Consider the following 16822-nt stretch of genomic DNA (forward strand, 5'->3'; position numbering starts at 1 on the left):
TGGGTGCAGGTGACTACTAGTCCAAGCAAGCATGTGCAAGGGTGGGTCTATGCAAGTGTATGCATGCGGGTGTGGGTGTGGGTGTGGGTCGATGCATATTTCCATGGCAATAGAAGTTTTGATCATTTATTGGTTATATTAACATGTCAAAACTATCAAATGATACACAAACAATAATTAGTATGCATCCCATGGCAATTAAAGTTTTAACATGATTATTCAATTATAGCTTAATATGTCAAAGCTAGACACTATCAAATGATATGAGTTATAATGGCACCAATGATGCATTACTATAATAATCATAACTTGGTTAAAATGCCTACAATCCAACCATATAAAAAAATAATAAGCAAACTCTAAAATAATATTTCTTGCAAGCAGTGAACATTATAAACAATTTGACCTTATAGATCATTTCTTTGTGTATAGTACCAAATCAAGACACATATATCATAAGTGTGATGTTGGCATGTTGTAAAATGAACATCGGCCTTGGTGAGTTAATTGTTTTGTTTCTTTATCTCTAATCACAATAGATGTTATAGCCACACTCTTCCCAAACCTCAACACTTTGGCTTCAACCTCCAACTCAACCTGTAAAAGTTAAAGTTGGTTATCGAAATATAACATCAATATATGTTCTCTTTGATGAAAGTGATAAATCTAAAGTTCTAAAGCACAAAATCTTTACTCAAAACCTAATTTGAAAATAGTTTGGCACTACAATACGTCTTTGACTTAATTTGATTAGAAAGTCAACTAATTTATGACATGCGTGTATCATGTACGGTAAACAATAGATATAAAAATTCAAAAATGTATATTAGTAAAATGTAATAATAAAAAGATAATCTAAATCTGTGATATATAAGCGGCCAGCTCTTGACTTTGATGAAAAAAAAAATGGAATTATTTATGTTTATTAAAATTGCTTCATCTAACTTTATGAAAGAACTTATTTTGATCATACCTCACATATGATATATAGTGAACAAATGTAGACCATTCAATGATATCAAAATATTAGTCCTTTAATGCATTCATGATTTGCACACAAGAAATGGTAGCAAATTCTGTTCATAAATATAAAGCCTTTCCAATACCATAGCAAAAACGTTTTAACCTACTAAAAAAACAAAACGTATATTTCAAATTATTGAATCTACACTGCTAATTGAGGCTTATCAAACCTAAATTGCATTTAGCATTCAGAGTTCCGTGACTCGAGGTGAGTCACGCGAGTCACGCGAGTCAACGGGCCGGGTGACCCCTATCGGGTCACGATGACCCTGACCCGGGCTCGGACGGGTCAGGGGGCGTGACTCGCCTGACTCGTCGAGTCAGCGAGTCACTCCCTGACTCGCCGAGTCTGAGGGTCATGACCCGGCCAGAGTCCCTTAAAACAGTGCAGTAAAAAAAAAAAAAAAAAAAAAACATAACATTTTTTAATGATTTTTTGGCCTTGTGGGGCGCTGCCCCTCGACCCCGCCCTGTATCGCGACAAGGAACACGCAAGGGGCGCTGCCCCTTGACACCGCAAGGGGCGATGCCCCTTGACCCCAACTTGGGGGCACTGCCCCCAAACCCCCGTTGAAAAATATAGGGGGAAACCGCGCCGATAGAAGTAGGGAAAATCTAACCTACGACTCTGATTAGGCTCCATATAACAACACAACTTGGAAATCTTGGTAATTGGTATTTAGATTTAGTATTTCAAATATCCTATAGTCTCATTTGACAATGTAATTCTTATACTGTAATAGTGTCATACATCTTTTCAAAACTAGTTTTTCAAGTACTATATGTATATGTATAACTATATCAGCACCACCACCCTGCCACCCCCCCGTCGCCGTCCCCCTGTCGTCCCCAAACTTAGGCCCTTGGTCCCCCCGTCCTGGAAACGCATCCCCTCGTCCCCAACGCCCGTGGAACACTGGAAAAATAGGAAGCCATAGTTTTGCAACCAGCTGAGAGGAAGAGGTAAAAAGCTTGCACAAATCACATTGGGGCAACACTACAGTCCGATTGGCTCACTGAGTCCACCGATCCAGTCTTCACTAATGAGGACCTTGAGTGGGTTGACCAGGCAGACAGAAAGGCTGAGGCTGTGGCTATGGCAGAGGAGGAGGATAGAGCACGATCAGGCACAACACCTATGGCTGCTCAGACTAGCACATCACAGGCAGAGACTATGGCTACTCAGTCATCCAGGACCTACCTTAGACGCCTTTCTAGGAGGCAGATAGACGAGGCTGAGCCAGAGCCTAAGCCATAGACTTGTTTTTGTTTACACTTGAGGGTTACATATATGTTTGGGAACATTTGAAGTCATGGATTTTATATATATTGGACAACATTTATAACTCTATATATCTATGTTTTCTAATTCCTTCAACTACAATTTACATTTCTACGCATGTGATGGATGTATGTTTATGTATGTGATCAAATTAGCTTCTATTTGATGATGTTATAGTGTCTTTAAGCTTAATTCAATAATGGGTGTATGAAACAAGTTTTAAATCGTTAAAAATCTCTAAATTTCAAGGGTTTTCTTATTTTGCCGAGTCCGAGCCGAGTCACGAGTCGAGTCAGCCTTGCCAAGTCAGAGCCGAGTCCGAGTCTGGGAACTTTGTTTTCGACTGACACAAACCACATTATTAATTTCGTTGCATAACCTTATTTTGATTAATCAAATGCATATCGTGAAGACTCGGACATTTATTTTCAAAATCACTCTTCTTGTATGGCCCAATTTTCTCTATTCACTAGAACAAATGCTAAGTGTGCATTCTGAAATTGGGCTTAATAGAGAACAGTATCACCTGTCTTGTAATGTTCATAAATGTGAAATTTGGGTGTTCGATTTAATGGAAGGCAATCTTAAAATGCTTATACATTTCAAAGAGACATCTACAATTGCACTAACAAATCAATAAGTGATTCAACAAAATCATGTTCATGGGCCACAATAATAGCAACTGTAAAAGATTGGCTAAACCCGAATTCCTAGATCATAATGCCATAAAAAGTGGAAAAAGCATACAGATTGAAACGGTTCATTCCCCAAGTGTTAACTATTATATGATATAGGGTCCATCGTTAAGAAAAGATGCTATAACAAACAAATTGCCTTGACTCTAAATTTTCCTAAATGATACTTAGACATGCAACTAAAGTGGTGTCCCACTGGCTACAATATTTCCTGATCCAAGAAGCTCCTAGACCTAAGCAGTGAAACTAAAGCAAACCTTTATCAATGGAACCTGACGGAACCATGCATGCTAGCTTTATGATTCTTTTTACCAGTCACCACTCAACATGAACCCATTATTGCCAAGTCCAATAATAGCATGACTGCATTGCACCATTGTATTGACCATCTCATGATTGCTATAAAAGAATAGAAGTTCAATTCCACCTAGCATCATAGGTTAGAATAGATTCTGCAAAACCTAGACAATGAAATATAAATATTTCATGAGTTGATGGAATCAATTCCACCTAGCATAATAGTTTAAAAAGATTATCAAAACCTCATCAATAGAGTATAAGAATCACATTAGATGAGGGATCTAGTCTCTAGTGATTTGTAAAGACCTGAATTGTCAAAATCTATATAAAATTAACATCATGACGTTATAAGGTGCCACCCAGTGCAAGCAGATTGTTAGAGTACATGTATAACTTGGAAGACAGCCATATGTATTACCAAAAGTTTGTTCAAATTTAATATGTTCATACACGCATGAGAAATCCCTGAACTTCAATGGGGCATTTGAACCATTCCATTAAAAAAAACCTAACTTAAACAAGTTGTAATGAACTAAGCTTCATATCTATAGTAATAATTTGACTTCTATGTGTGCTCATGCTTCAATTGAATTCTGTTGAACACTGCACTCTACAACATGAACACATTTAAATATTGTGAATCTTGAAGTTCAGCATACCTTTGTACCAATAGACCTCATAACCTGGATGCAAACTTTTAATAGACGTTGGTTCTGTCTTGACAAAAAATAAGATGATAACGGCCAATAATAAAAACAATTTTTTTTGTTAAAGGGTTATAAAATGGTTATATACAGTACATCTTATGTTGAGTTACTACTGATTTTTTTTCTTTAAATTACTAATCAGGAGAAATACTATTAGATTAAATTTGGTTTCCATCCAACGAAAGGAGCAATGGACAGATTTCATATGGCAAGGGATATTTTTATTTCAAACAATCAATAAAATTTTCATTTCTTTTGTTACCTTTTGAGTAGGACATGATTTTACCTGATGTTCAAAACAAGGTCCCATATAAAGACGATGGATTAAATTAGAAAGAACAAAACCATCAATTTAGAGTTATACTGAGCCTGAATCACCCAAATTGGTCATGTATTTCTAATTTACTCATTTTACGCATTCTTGCTTTGGTATTTCTATTAACAATGAGCAGTGGGGTTGATAATCACCATCATGCGGTCCTGTGTCAAGGGACCATAAATACCATAACGGTCAAGAATTCCTAGGGAAGGTAACCTAGAATCACTGCAACTAGATCCATGAAAGTTAAAAATTGAAACTACGATTCACAGAGAAAAGTCCTGTAGGTTTACAAACAAAATAAAAATTTAACGACCAGCAATGAAATATGGACTTACACTCACTGTGTGAAGTTGAGGTATAAGAAGTAACTAGAGCATAAAATGCTTTCTAGAAGCAAAAATAATGCACCTAGGTCATGTATAATCATATGATTCATATCTCAATTTTTTTCAAAATTTTCTTCTATTGTATATGGCCACCATTTGATCAACAATGTATTTGTTAACATCATAGTATATCACCTTGAGACATGCATAGACCTTCAAAACACTAGCATACTTGGCCAATAATGACCAATAACTGAAGCATAAGACTTGCAAAAGACTGTACAAATCAGAAACGAAGTTCTCAAAAGAATGCCAATCATGTAAATCTCTAGACATGAAAGAAAGAAAAAAAAATTGAAATCTCTTGTACTTGTGCAATGTAAAAGCATATGCTGGTCTGTCCATTGCACAACATAAAATTAACACTGGGACCAAAAGGCAAATCTGGTTCCAATTACCAATAGTACTGCAAATTTAAATTGTTTTAATGGAAAATTACAGTTTCAATGGGAAATAGTTACATATCCAGTGTGCAAAGCTGTTTTTTCTTCCAAAAGTTCTAATCTATTTTTGTGCCCGAGTGCTTTAATTCTAAAGTATCCAACAGTAAAGTCTGAGTCCAGTAAGCACAAGCCAAGTTATGAACAGCCAAAGCGCCACACAAAATGTCAAGAAAGAAAGAAATTATTAATTATATTAAAATCTAAAGATGACAGTTGTCCTTCACGGAAGACATATAATAAATGTGCCAAAACCATGTCCAGGATAAATACAAAAATCCATCTTCCCCCTGCCTGCTCCTTCCCCTTGTATTTATCACTCAGTAGATCTTCAAGCCTAACAATGGTTATACGTCTAAAAAACACCATCAGTCCGTAGAGAGGTTGCACGGTTGTTTCAATTCTTTGTTAGTTCTATGGTATGGTAGTTAAGTTTGTTTGATGGAATGCAAAAAGTAAAACTTGAAAGACAACTGACTGTGACCTGTAAGTATCAACCACAGTTTGGCAATATCAAATATGTTCATAAGCACATGAAATTCCTGGACTTCAATGGGGAATTTACTTATATGAAATTAAACCATACTAAATAATAAAAACCAAAAGTGACTTAACTAAGTTTTCCCAAAATAAGCTTCAGACATATACTATTTACTAAGAATTTGGTTTATGTGTGTGCTTATATTTTCGGTGAAATCTCGTGGTCAACTTGTATTCTACAACATGAACTATCATTGAAACCTTTTAAATTCTTAAACTGACCACAGCGTTGTGCCTAAGAGGCATAGTAACTTGGATGCAACTTTTGAATTGCTGTTACTTCTTTCTCAACAAAAAATAATAGCATAAACGCTATGAATAAGAGCACCACGTCTTTTGTTAGAGAACCATGAAACGATTAGATAAAATGCACTTCACATTGATTTCCCACAGATTTTCTCTTGATTGGTAACCAGGAGAAAGAAAAGATAATAGATTAAAGTTGATTTACTATCCAAGAAGAGGAGCAATGGACCACTTTCAAATGGCAAGGGCTACTTTCTTGCAAACATTCAATATAGTTTTCATTTCTTTTGTAGACCATTATTAAAAAATAAAATCTTATAAACAGATGTTAGATTAAATAGAAATTATAAGAACAAAACATTGAATTACAGATATATTATAACTGAATCGTCCAAATTGGCCCAGTATTTATTTCAAACGATATAAAAAAACTCTCTAGGGAAAATGAACATTTTCTAATTCAAATATATATGACTTTGTCCATTCTTGCCATGGTATTTTTACAAGCAATGAGCCATGGGATTGATAAGCGCTATCATCCAGTCCTGTGTCAAGGCACCATACATACCATGACATTCAAGAATTCCTAAAGAGGGAAACCTATAATCATTGAAAACGGATCTATGAAAATTGAAAGTTGAGACTATGCATTTATGGACAAAGTGCTGTAGCTTCACAAATAAAATACAATTTTAACAACACAAACTTATGATCACTATGTGAAGTTGAAGCACGGGAAGAAAGTAATTAAAACAAAAGATGCTGTCTACAAGTGCAAACGGTGCTCCTCGGTCAGTTCTTATTCATTTCTAAGTTCTTCACAAAAATAATTACTGTTTGACTGGCATTGTATTTTTTTTTTGAAATCATAATAATATAATATATCTCCCAAGGGGAGATGAATATACATTCAAACTTCTGGCTTATTTGATGACAGATTAAATGCAGCAGAAGACTCACAAAAGATTGCAAGAATCAGAAACAATATCATCAAAATTGTTCCAAAATTACAAATTTAACCATGGGCATATGATGGAAAACAAAAATCAAATAAATTTCAAAAGTCGATATCTCTTGTATTCATGAAATGTAAAAGCATACACTACTACTGCCATTGCACTACATATGAAAACATTACCAAAGGGAAAATCTGATTCCACTTAGCAGTGGTGCTCCCAATTGATTGGTTGACAAGGAAATTAAAGATTCCCTGGCATCTTATTCATAAGAAGTAGTTGTATATCCATTGTGGAAAATTGATTTCTTTCCTAAACTTCTAATGTATTTTTCTGCCCAAGTCCAATAAGCACAAGCCAAGTTATCAACAGCCAAAGTGCCACACAAACCATCAAGATTGATTTACAAAAATGTAAACAAGAAAGAAGTTCAACAGCTCTCCCACAATGACAAAAGCATTTTAAGGAAAATAAACCAAAGATTTATCTAAACCATGTGCAGGTTAAATATTGAAATCACTCCTGCGCTCTCGGGCTCGCTCTCTCTAACTTTATTTATCATAATGGTAGCATTTCCAAGCCAAACAATACATATAGGTTTAAAAAACACCACCAGTCCATAGAGAGGTCCCATGGCTATATGAGATCACATATGGGCTACCTGGTTTAAGGTTAGATCAGGCACTAACCCCTCATAAATTTTCAGACAAGATGATTTAAATTCCGGTTTCAGGCAGCTGCTTTTAAACCACGTGCATTAATAATGCAGCTATTGAAACCACTTGATAAATTTGAAGAGACGCAAGTTAGTTCGTGTTCCCCTTTCAATACTAAATCAAATCGATCTCCTCAAATCAGCACAAGCCAAGGAAAACAACAGAAAACATGTCCTTGCAAATATTCACAATTGTGATTAACAAGTATATAAAGGCAGGTTTGCACTTCAGCCCTGAGTCTCACCATAGATATTTAAATAAGTGATATAATAGGAAACGAGGGCATCCGCTTGATCGATTCAATCACTTGTACTCAAAGCACAGAGAATTGATCACAGAAAACAGGAAACAGGCGGTGGAATCATAACGAATATGAAGCTTAAAAAGGCTACCCATCCTCAGAAACGTATTTCAGTTCCAGTTTAAATTTACTCGTCACGCCCTATCAAACCCTTAAGTTACATCCAAACAAAACCCTAAATGATTGAGTCTCTGATTAATAGACCCTACAAACCGTTCAATAATACAGAAAAGTAAAGAAATGAACATATCGAAAGCACTCACTCCAATACGTCCAGCAGAGAGGTAAGACATGCTCATTTCAGTCTGCACAAACTCCTTATCTGCAGCAATCGTCTTCACAGCTGCCAATCCCATCATACTCGCAATCATTGCCACCGCCCCTCCATGCAAAGTATTATATCTGTTCTGATGGAGTGGACAAAATATTTATCAATAAAACAGTCGCCCTGACATGTATGTCATTTAACCCAAAACTTTTGAGGTACTCGAGATAGCTACCGTGAGGGAGGGCTTAATTGCGAGGGTGGAAAGGACCAGGCCAGTCTCGACACGATCTACTTTCAAATGACGGAGAATTAGCATCTGTTTGAAACCCTTTTCATGAGATTCGGGCGGAAAAGAAACAGCTGAACGAATAAAATCAAGTCGTTTAATGGCTGCAAATTGCGGTGGGACTTGCGGGTCGATGTCCAGTAAAGACAGAACGGGATCCATTGGATTTACAAATTATTGTTAAGCAGGAGTAGAACAACTCCGTTCTTGATATAAGTTAAAAAACGTTCATATAATTCTAGCATAGATGAATAGGGCTGTAGCTATTTTGGCTCCAAACGGCATGCCTCCATATGATGCCAAAGGCATACCATTCAAGTATGGCAGGTCCATGAGAGCGACATTCTTGGGATCCACAGATGACATGGAATTCCTCGCCGCTGCGATGACGTGGATGATGTTGTCGTTTTGCATTTGACGGAAAAGCTTGCTCGCGGTTAACACTTTCCCGGCCATTGTCACCGCGATGTGACAGTTACATCGAGCGAGGCGGTCAACAGACCGTCGACCAAGCGTTTTACATTTTCGATGACCGCCAATTTCGATTTTGCCACGTGGCAATTTTTTTTGGCTAACCCGCTTTATTGTGTCGACGAGTCGACTAACATGACTAACATCGGGCGGCGGTCACATGTTATGGGCACAGTTTTCAATTCTTTTTTTTTTAAAGTTTGAATGAAAACTCGATTTCGCAAAAATTGAAAATATATTTCGTCCAATAGTTGCATGCAGAACGCAGTGGTGGAGGCGAAACAAAATATTCGACCGTGGAAATTCAGGCTGTAAATTCATGTGCCCTGTTGAATCACTGAGCGAAGGAGCTGCGCTTCAATTGTAGTTATAGGTATGCATTCTTAAAATATGCGTGGCTCCGAAGGGGAGGAGAAAAGTCGACCACATGCATAACCCAAGTTGTCTGGGTATATTGTTAGTCGTATTGTTATCCCCTGTTAACATGCGGGGTTTTTTTCATGTGCAGGGAGGAGGTATCGAAGCGTACAGGGGGTGGTACGATTGAAGATTGTTGTGTAGGGTTATGGCGGCATCAGTAAATTCAAACCCTAATAGATAAAGATAGTTTTATGATTCTTTCATCAACCCAGTGTTTGAAATTGTAAATTTTTATATCATTTTTGTATCGCAGAGGTGGTTGTGAGTGTGCCCTCAGGAGGTGTGAAGAGGACAACGATTTGGGTGGAGGCTTAGGCGGCTGTGGTAATTTGAAACCCTAAGACATTCAATAATTTCTTTTTTATTTTGTGTTATGTCCATGTAAATTAGGCATCATTTTGCAGCATGGTCATGTCAGGATACCAAGGTTTCCTGTTTGATTGTTGACAGTTGTTTTTTGGGATTTTGTTGAAAACCGTTAGGGTTTGCATTGTTTGTTTGCGGTTTGGTGTGTGTTAGTATATATATATATATATGAAGCAATACACACACACACACACACACACACACACACCCAAACATGTCCTCTACAATACAAAGGAAAACAACAGAATAAAACATAGATAAAAGAAACTATGGAAATATTATGCTATGTTTCCATTATTCTCAGGTGCTCATTAGATTTAAAAAAGAAAACCTATAGTCCCATAAATCCCCCTTCAACAATGAGCCAGAATAGACAGAGGTTGCTTCAACAAGGAGCCCTTGAACAATAATGTTTTTGTTCGCGCATTAGTCTTACTTTTTCCATATTAGGCAAATAAAAAAGGCGTCATGTTTGCTATCATCAAACAAACAACATATCAACTCCTAAACAAGAGCAGGTCACACACAGTTAAGGAATGGTTGCATCAACCAGTCAACAACCTAATTTTGAGGAGTCTATTTGCATCAAAAGGCAAACCATAACATGTAAACGAGGTCAAGACCAAGTAAAAGAAGCTCAATTTGAAACAAAACATTTTACCTCACTTTGTCTTTCATGTGGCTATTAGGTGCCTGCCACTTGTATTTGCATATATATATTTATTCTCGGACATGTATGTTGATGCATGTCATTGGTACGATATGTCCTTTTTGGAGCCAAAACATGTATGTCGATTCATGTCGTTGTTACAATCTCATTTTGAAGCTAGAATAGACATGTCTGACACAAGTTGGAAGCACCTAATCACACTCGAAAAGTGCAGAACAAACATATATGCATATATATGTGGGAGGCTATCTGTATTGTGGCTCGACAGTGGACATATCATACCAACAACATGCATCGACATATATTTCCAAGACATGCATACCATGCCAACTTCTCGTGGTGCTCCGCCCCATGGTATGTGATGTGGAGTTGTTGTCGAGTTCTCGGTTTCAGCCCTCGGCGCCCACGCAAAATTATGTGAAAATGTCAGAGGATGGCTGCGGCGTGTTTCGTGGTTACTGTCGGTTTATTGTGCATAACATGCACATTAAAAGCTTGTGAATGAAGGAATTGCATTTGGAGGGCATCTTGGCAGGAAGAAGAGGCCGCGGGCTGCAAAAACTTGGTACTTTTGTCAGAGAAAACACTAGCACGAAACTCAAGTTACTCTCGCAGTGGGACGCCTCTATTGTGGCTGCAAAAAACAAAATGGGGGGACTAACACCCCATGTTTGTGGTAGGTTTTTAATCGTAGGTTTTGCATTTGATGGTTTCTTTTGTCTAACACAATGCTATTAGTCTGTATGATTTTTCTATTTTAGAACCAGAAGAGAACAACCTCTCAGACCAATGTTCATGTACGAGTTGTGATTTGATGCAGCTAACAGCGGTAAAGCCAAAGGCTAACACATGATGCAATTTAACATAGGAGATGGAGTTAGTCAATAACAAGGCTTGAAAATAAACAAATGGTACTGCGTGTTAGTGACATGTTATCCAATTGCATCCATTGAATGTAAAATATAGTGTTAGTCGTATTGTTATCGCCTATTAACACGCGGGTTATTTTTCATGTGCAGGGAGGAGGTATCATAACGTTGATTTCGAGTCTAAGCTGCGTGTTAGTCAGACCATAACGTTGATTTCGAGTCTAAGCTGCGTGTTAGTCAGACCATAGCGTTGATTTCGAGTCGGAATAAAAGTGTCTATCCTTGAGTGCACAACAATAGTACGAAAATAGGTGGTTGATATAGACAACTCTTGTACAGCTCTGGTACTATGGCAAGTTGACATATATAATTTAGGTGATATAAATTAGTTAGTGGTAGTTTATATTAGATGTTAAACTGCAATTTCATATATGAACATGTAGGTTCCTTTTATGTATTTTGAAATGCACGTACTTCCCAATGTAGACTACTAGTAACATTAGTTATCCATGCAAGTTGTTGATTTTCAAGGACTATTGAGTAGTCCCCCGGCAAATGTCCAGACGTTCCCAGGTTGTTGCTTTGTCTCCCTTGTTTAATACTACTTGCACTGTAATGTTCCCTTATTAATAATCTTTGGGCTTGTGCAACTTTTTGAAAGGCGCTTGTTATATATATATATATATATATATATATAGTTTGTTATATATAATTTTTTTTATGCGGTACAAATGTATGTATAAATTTCAGTTCTTGATCATGTAATATTAATGTCCTTACTTTTACTGAATTTGATAATAATGAAAATGAACAATGCAATTGGCTGATGCGTTTTATTATATGCTATAGATGCACCATATTAGACAATAAGATATAATTTTTGAACCTAAACGCAGTACAATTGTTATTTATGGATCTTCGAGTCATGAAACCAATGTTGAATATATGAACCACAAATCCTGATTCTTGTGAACTATGTGTTATAAATTTGTATATATTCTGTTGATTTGCATGAGAGTGTTAATGTTCATCGTAGTGTATTTGTATTTCTAGATTATTTATGTTCGTGATGTTTGAGAAGTACATGTGTTTGATGATCCAACTCCAATTTGAAATGTGATTTGGGCTTCTATTTGAGGTGTCTCGGGTTGGCATGACGAACTCCTTACGTGTCTATCCTTCAGAGTGTTTTTTTCTTTTTTCTTTTCGTAACTTAAGAGTACGTTTTTAATAAATAGTACTATTCCCATGTCAACAAAGAGATGGAAGCTTTAGAATAGACACTCGTTTCAAAAGACTTGTGTCTTTTGAAAAATGAATTGGAGGTCTCTGTACCCACTAATTATCGTCAAAGACTTTGTTATTGGTAATGAATCGTTGTTTATTCTCTGACATAGATTGACCATCTTAATTGTTGCACACTCATTTTACAACATCGATTTTGCAATTAGCGGTTGCGATTGACTAACCTGTCGGTAACACGTTGTAGGAAAGGTCTGTTTTGGAGCCGGAATAGACACAGTCGATCCGTTAAGCGTGTTTTGCATCCTTCTTTATCAATCCTTAAGAAAGTCTAGTTTTTGTGTTGTATTTTGGATGGGGAGAACACAGGAAGCCGTTTTAATAGCGTTGGCGATGGATCATAGTCATTATTTCATTGCAATTGCAACCAAATATGTTCTAGAGCAGAATGTCATGGATAGTTTATGGCTAAACTGTTAGCTGGGTTGTACATAACATAGCGACATGCTAACTTTGTATTGGAATGTGGGCATAACCAGTCATGTGTTGGCTATGTCATTTGTAGTGAATGTGTGGTGTTATTGATAGTGTGATGAATATGAATTGCATTTTTTTTATGTTTCAGTTCAATCATGTCAATTGCGTTACGAAAAAGGTTGAGAGAAAATGTTGATCTTGATTATGGGTTGCTGGAGCTAAAGGTAGATGATCTCCTAGGAGTTGGTCGTGTTCGCTTCCCAGTGACACGTGACATCGGCCTGCCTGTAAGCTAAGTAGTTTTAATGGATTATGTAACATGTAGTATTGCTTGGTGTTGTAACTGTTTAATGCTTATGACTGGAGAGCTAATTTGTATACCCAGGAGAGAGGTGGGCTCTCATATGCGAGAAGAGTTCGGTATTCATATCTGAAAGATTCAGGAGTTGGGCTTTCACATCTGGGAGTAGTTGAGGATTCGAATCCGAAAGAGTCGAAAGTTGGGCTTTCAGATGCGCAACCAGTTGGAGATTCAAATCTTAAAGTTTCAGGAGCTGGGCTTTCGTATCCAGGACTAGTTGAGGATTCAAATCTGAAAGGGTCAGGAGTTGGGCTTTCAGATGCACGACAAGTTGGGGATTCAATTTTGAAAGATTCAGGAGTTGGACTTTCACATCCACGAGTAGTTGAGGATTCAAATCTGAAAGACTCGGGAGTTGGGCTTTCAGATGCACGACAAGTTGGGGATTCAAATCTGAAAGATTCAGGAGTTGGACTTTCACATCCACAAGTAGTTGAGGATTCAAATCTGAAAGATTCAGGAGTTGGGCTTTCAGATGCGGGACTAGTTGGGGATCCAAATCCGAAAGAGTCAAGGGATGGGCCTTCAGGTCAGGGACTAGTTGGGGATTCAAATCTGAATGAGTCACCAGTAGAGTCTCCAATTTTGAACCCATTGTCAAGTCGGCTTCTCAGCGACTGCACAACCACATTGGTAATTATTTCTCATTGCATTATATATTTTTTCCATCATTGCATGGCATGGTTGGTGGAAGTTGGGAATTAAAAGTGGAAATGTAGATATATACATGGGCATAAAATGGATCGATGATGTGTGCTATTTTATTGAACAACATTATGATAGTGGTTGTGCTGGTGAGGAAGATGAGGCCAGTGGAAGTGTAGATGAGGTCGATTATACTGATGCTCGAGGCGGTGAGAGTGAAAAAGGGGACATTTGTAGCGAGCATGAGGTGAGCATACAGCAGGAGGCTGAATGGCAATGTGATTCTGTCAGCGGTCGTGAACAGGAACAAGGAGGGGCGAGTAACAAGGAGGTCCACTATTAGTCATTATATGTTGGATTATCTTTATAATGCTTGATTAGTGCAAAATTGAATGTGACTCTTTGTCTTTGTTGGCTATGTGCAGCAACAGGCCAATCACAAAAGAGAACATATTAATGGCAGGTTGCACTACTTTTGTCTCTTCCGTTATTGTTCCGAAAATGGTGGTTGTCAGTTTTGGGATCTGGGGAGGCTTAATAAGCATAGAGCCAGAGAACATCAACTACCATTATTGGGGATTGCATGACGCAGTCGTCAATAGTGTGGAAGTGGAAAGTGCAGTGTCGATCATAGGAAGAAATCGCCATTGGAGTTGAAAAAGAGGGAGTCTAATATTGAATACCAAATGGGCGTACGACGCAGTATGCAAAAAAATGTGTCACTAACCGGGTCTAAATGAAATATGGCAAGAAAACACGTGATGAGCTTCCTACCAAAGGGAAGGAAGAGATAAAGGAAGCAATGCGAGTGTACGACAGCAGTCCGGTTAGGGAGGCGAGAAGGAAGAAGGTTTTAGAGTTACTACAAAGAAAGAATATTGCAACAAAGTTAATTTTTTAGTGATCGTATTTTTTTACAGTTTACTAAATTCCTTTAAACATGTGAAGAATGACTTATTGAGGTATCCTATCTTGGTGCCCAGATTTTAAGTGACAGTGCAGGCCATGGCGAGGAGGTTCTGTCATCGAAGGCTAATCGCAAAACAAATGTGCCAGTGAATGAGGTTGCATCTATTTCGTTGGGGAAGCAAAAAAAGAGGAATGTTGCGAAAAAATCAAGGCGGGCTTCAGTTCATCAAACAAAAAAGGGTGCACCTGTTTTGTCAGGGAAGCAAAAAAAGAAGAATGTTGTGGAAAAAAGAAGGCGGACTTCACATCCTCAAACAAATGTGCCAGCCAATGAGCCTGCATGTGATTCGTAGAGGAAGCAAGAAAAGAAGAATGCCGTAGAAAAAACAAGTCTGACTTCAGATGACGCGACACGTTTGTCATCGAAGGTGACTGTCTGTTGGCTTGTCCATATGTGTGTTTTCATTGCATGGTATGCTTTGCATTGCACTGTGTAGTATGTTGACTATTTTGTCCATGTCATTGTAGGCTGATGGGGTCCGTGGAGGGAGCATGGACTGTCCCATGCTATTGGATGACACAGAATGCAGTGTGTGAAAAAAATTAAGTCGAAAACCTTGGGCATCTATTATGTATAAGTCTGTTTCGTCAAAGAAGCTGAAGGAGACGTTGAATGAAAAATTGGGTGCATGCAGCGCCGAGAAGATTGTGGAGCAGTATCGTGACTTGGGCCAGACAATGGACGATACGAGCAAAGAACAGTCAATGCAGTTGCCTGATGACACAGTGTGTACTTGTGTGTTCCTGAAAAACCAAGTCCAAAATCTTGGATCTCTGTTAGGAGGAAGAAGGTGAAGGAGGCGACGATTGAAAAACCGAGTGCATGCAGTGGCGAGATGATTGCAAAGCACACTCCTCAACTGGGGCGGAGGTTGGAGGATAGCTGCAAAGATGAATAGGTAATGTGGTGCCATTGTGCATGACATGTAGTGCTATATCATGACATGGTGTGTTATACTATACAGTAACTCTTTTTTTATGCAATTGGCTGCGGTATTGGACGAGAAACTTCAGAAGTCTATTTCGAGGGAGAAACTAAAGGAGACGGTGAATGGAAATTTGAATGCATGTAGTGGAGAGAAGATTGCAGAGGAGTCCACTCAATTGGGCCAGACATTGGAGGATAAGAGCAGAGATGAACAGGTATTGTGCTCTTCTTTTGCATAACAGGTGGTGAGGGGCAGTGTTATATTGGAGCATTTTTTATGATGTTGTGGTTTGTGTTCATTATCTGTGTTCCTGTTTTTGACTTAGTCATGTAAAATTCATCGACCTTGGTCCAGTACTGTTCGTAGGCGTATGGGTTTAATGTGTACTTACACTCCTGTACAATGTGTCACGTTTTGCAGCATAATCCGATAGAAACAAGCATTGAGAAAGAGTCTGGGGGAAATGATGATGGATGTACAAATGCAGACCGTGACCGCGATGGGGGCAACGGGTCGGGAGAGAGAGCTACTCTAGTACTGTTGTACTGCATTGGCATGAATTCATTTGACTATGTTTGATCGAGATGTATAAAGAATTTTATTTAAGCGGCCGTGTCCACTCGTTACTGATGCAGGCAACCGTGTAAGACAAAGAAGAGTGTGCCAATGAAGATGCTCACGTTGTTGCTATTGGAGTTGAAGTCCACCTACTTCTGGATGGGGCAGTGGTTGGGGAAGGTGTTGTTGATGGCCTAGGGAAGGGTGTAATGTGTCATACTATTCCACTCCCATGACATTGTGCTAAAGTTCGCATCGTCAAAGTCTTTGATGCAAATGCCCAGCTGCCTTTCCCAGGTCCTTTCGTCGATGTCTTGTCAGATTCCCTAAACTCGTGGGCGGTGTGGCCCATTGAAGACCTTGTCTATTCTCCACTC

The 16822-nt window shown here is 38.2% G+C and overlaps 1 protein-coding gene across 4 annotated transcripts; it reads right to left on the minus strand.

Moving 5' to 3' along the window:
• Positions 1–264: 264 nt before the first annotated feature.
• Positions 265–8748, minus strand: LOC131038154 (uncharacterized). Of its 4 annotated transcripts, none has more exons than XM_057970494.2 (3): positions 8415–8742; positions 8178–8321; positions 265–597 (listed from the first exon to the last, which is right to left on the minus strand). In XM_057970494.2, exons 1-3 carry the CDS (start codon positions 8628–8630, stop codon positions 454–456), a joined length of 504 nt encoding a protein of 167 aa, XP_057826477.1. In that variant the 5' UTR covers positions 8631–8742; the 3' UTR covers positions 265–453. The 4 variants fall into 4 exon arrangements, with proteins under 4 accessions (XP_057826477.1, XP_057826480.2, XP_057826478.1 ...); XM_057970497.2 differs by lacking the exon at positions 265–597 and adding an exon at positions 1939–3461 and having other exon boundaries at positions 8415–8747; XM_057970495.2 differs by lacking the exon at positions 265–597 and adding an exon at positions 5170–5268 and having other exon boundaries at positions 8415–8748.
• Between the last annotated feature and the right edge of the window lie 8074 nt (positions 8749–16822).

This window comes from Cryptomeria japonica, chromosome 11 (assembly GCF_030272615.1).
Source record: "Cryptomeria japonica chromosome 11, Sugi_1.0, whole genome shotgun sequence".
In the NCBI taxonomy this organism is placed as follows: domain Eukaryota; kingdom Viridiplantae; phylum Streptophyta; class Pinopsida; order Cupressales; family Cupressaceae; genus Cryptomeria; species Cryptomeria japonica.

Coding starts and splice junctions, on each gene's coding strand:
- LOC131038154 (XM_057970494.2), bottom strand. CDS start 8,630: ATGGATCCCGTTCTGTCTTTACTGGACATCGACCCGCAAGTCCCACCG. Junction 8,322..8,414: donor CAATTAAGCCCTCCCTCACG/GTAGCTATCTCG, acceptor CCACTCCATCAG/AACAGATATAATACTTTGCA. Junction 598..8,177: donor TCTCTGCTGGACGTATTGGA/GTGAGTGCTTTC, acceptor TAACTTTTACAG/GTTGAGTTGGAGGTTGAAGC.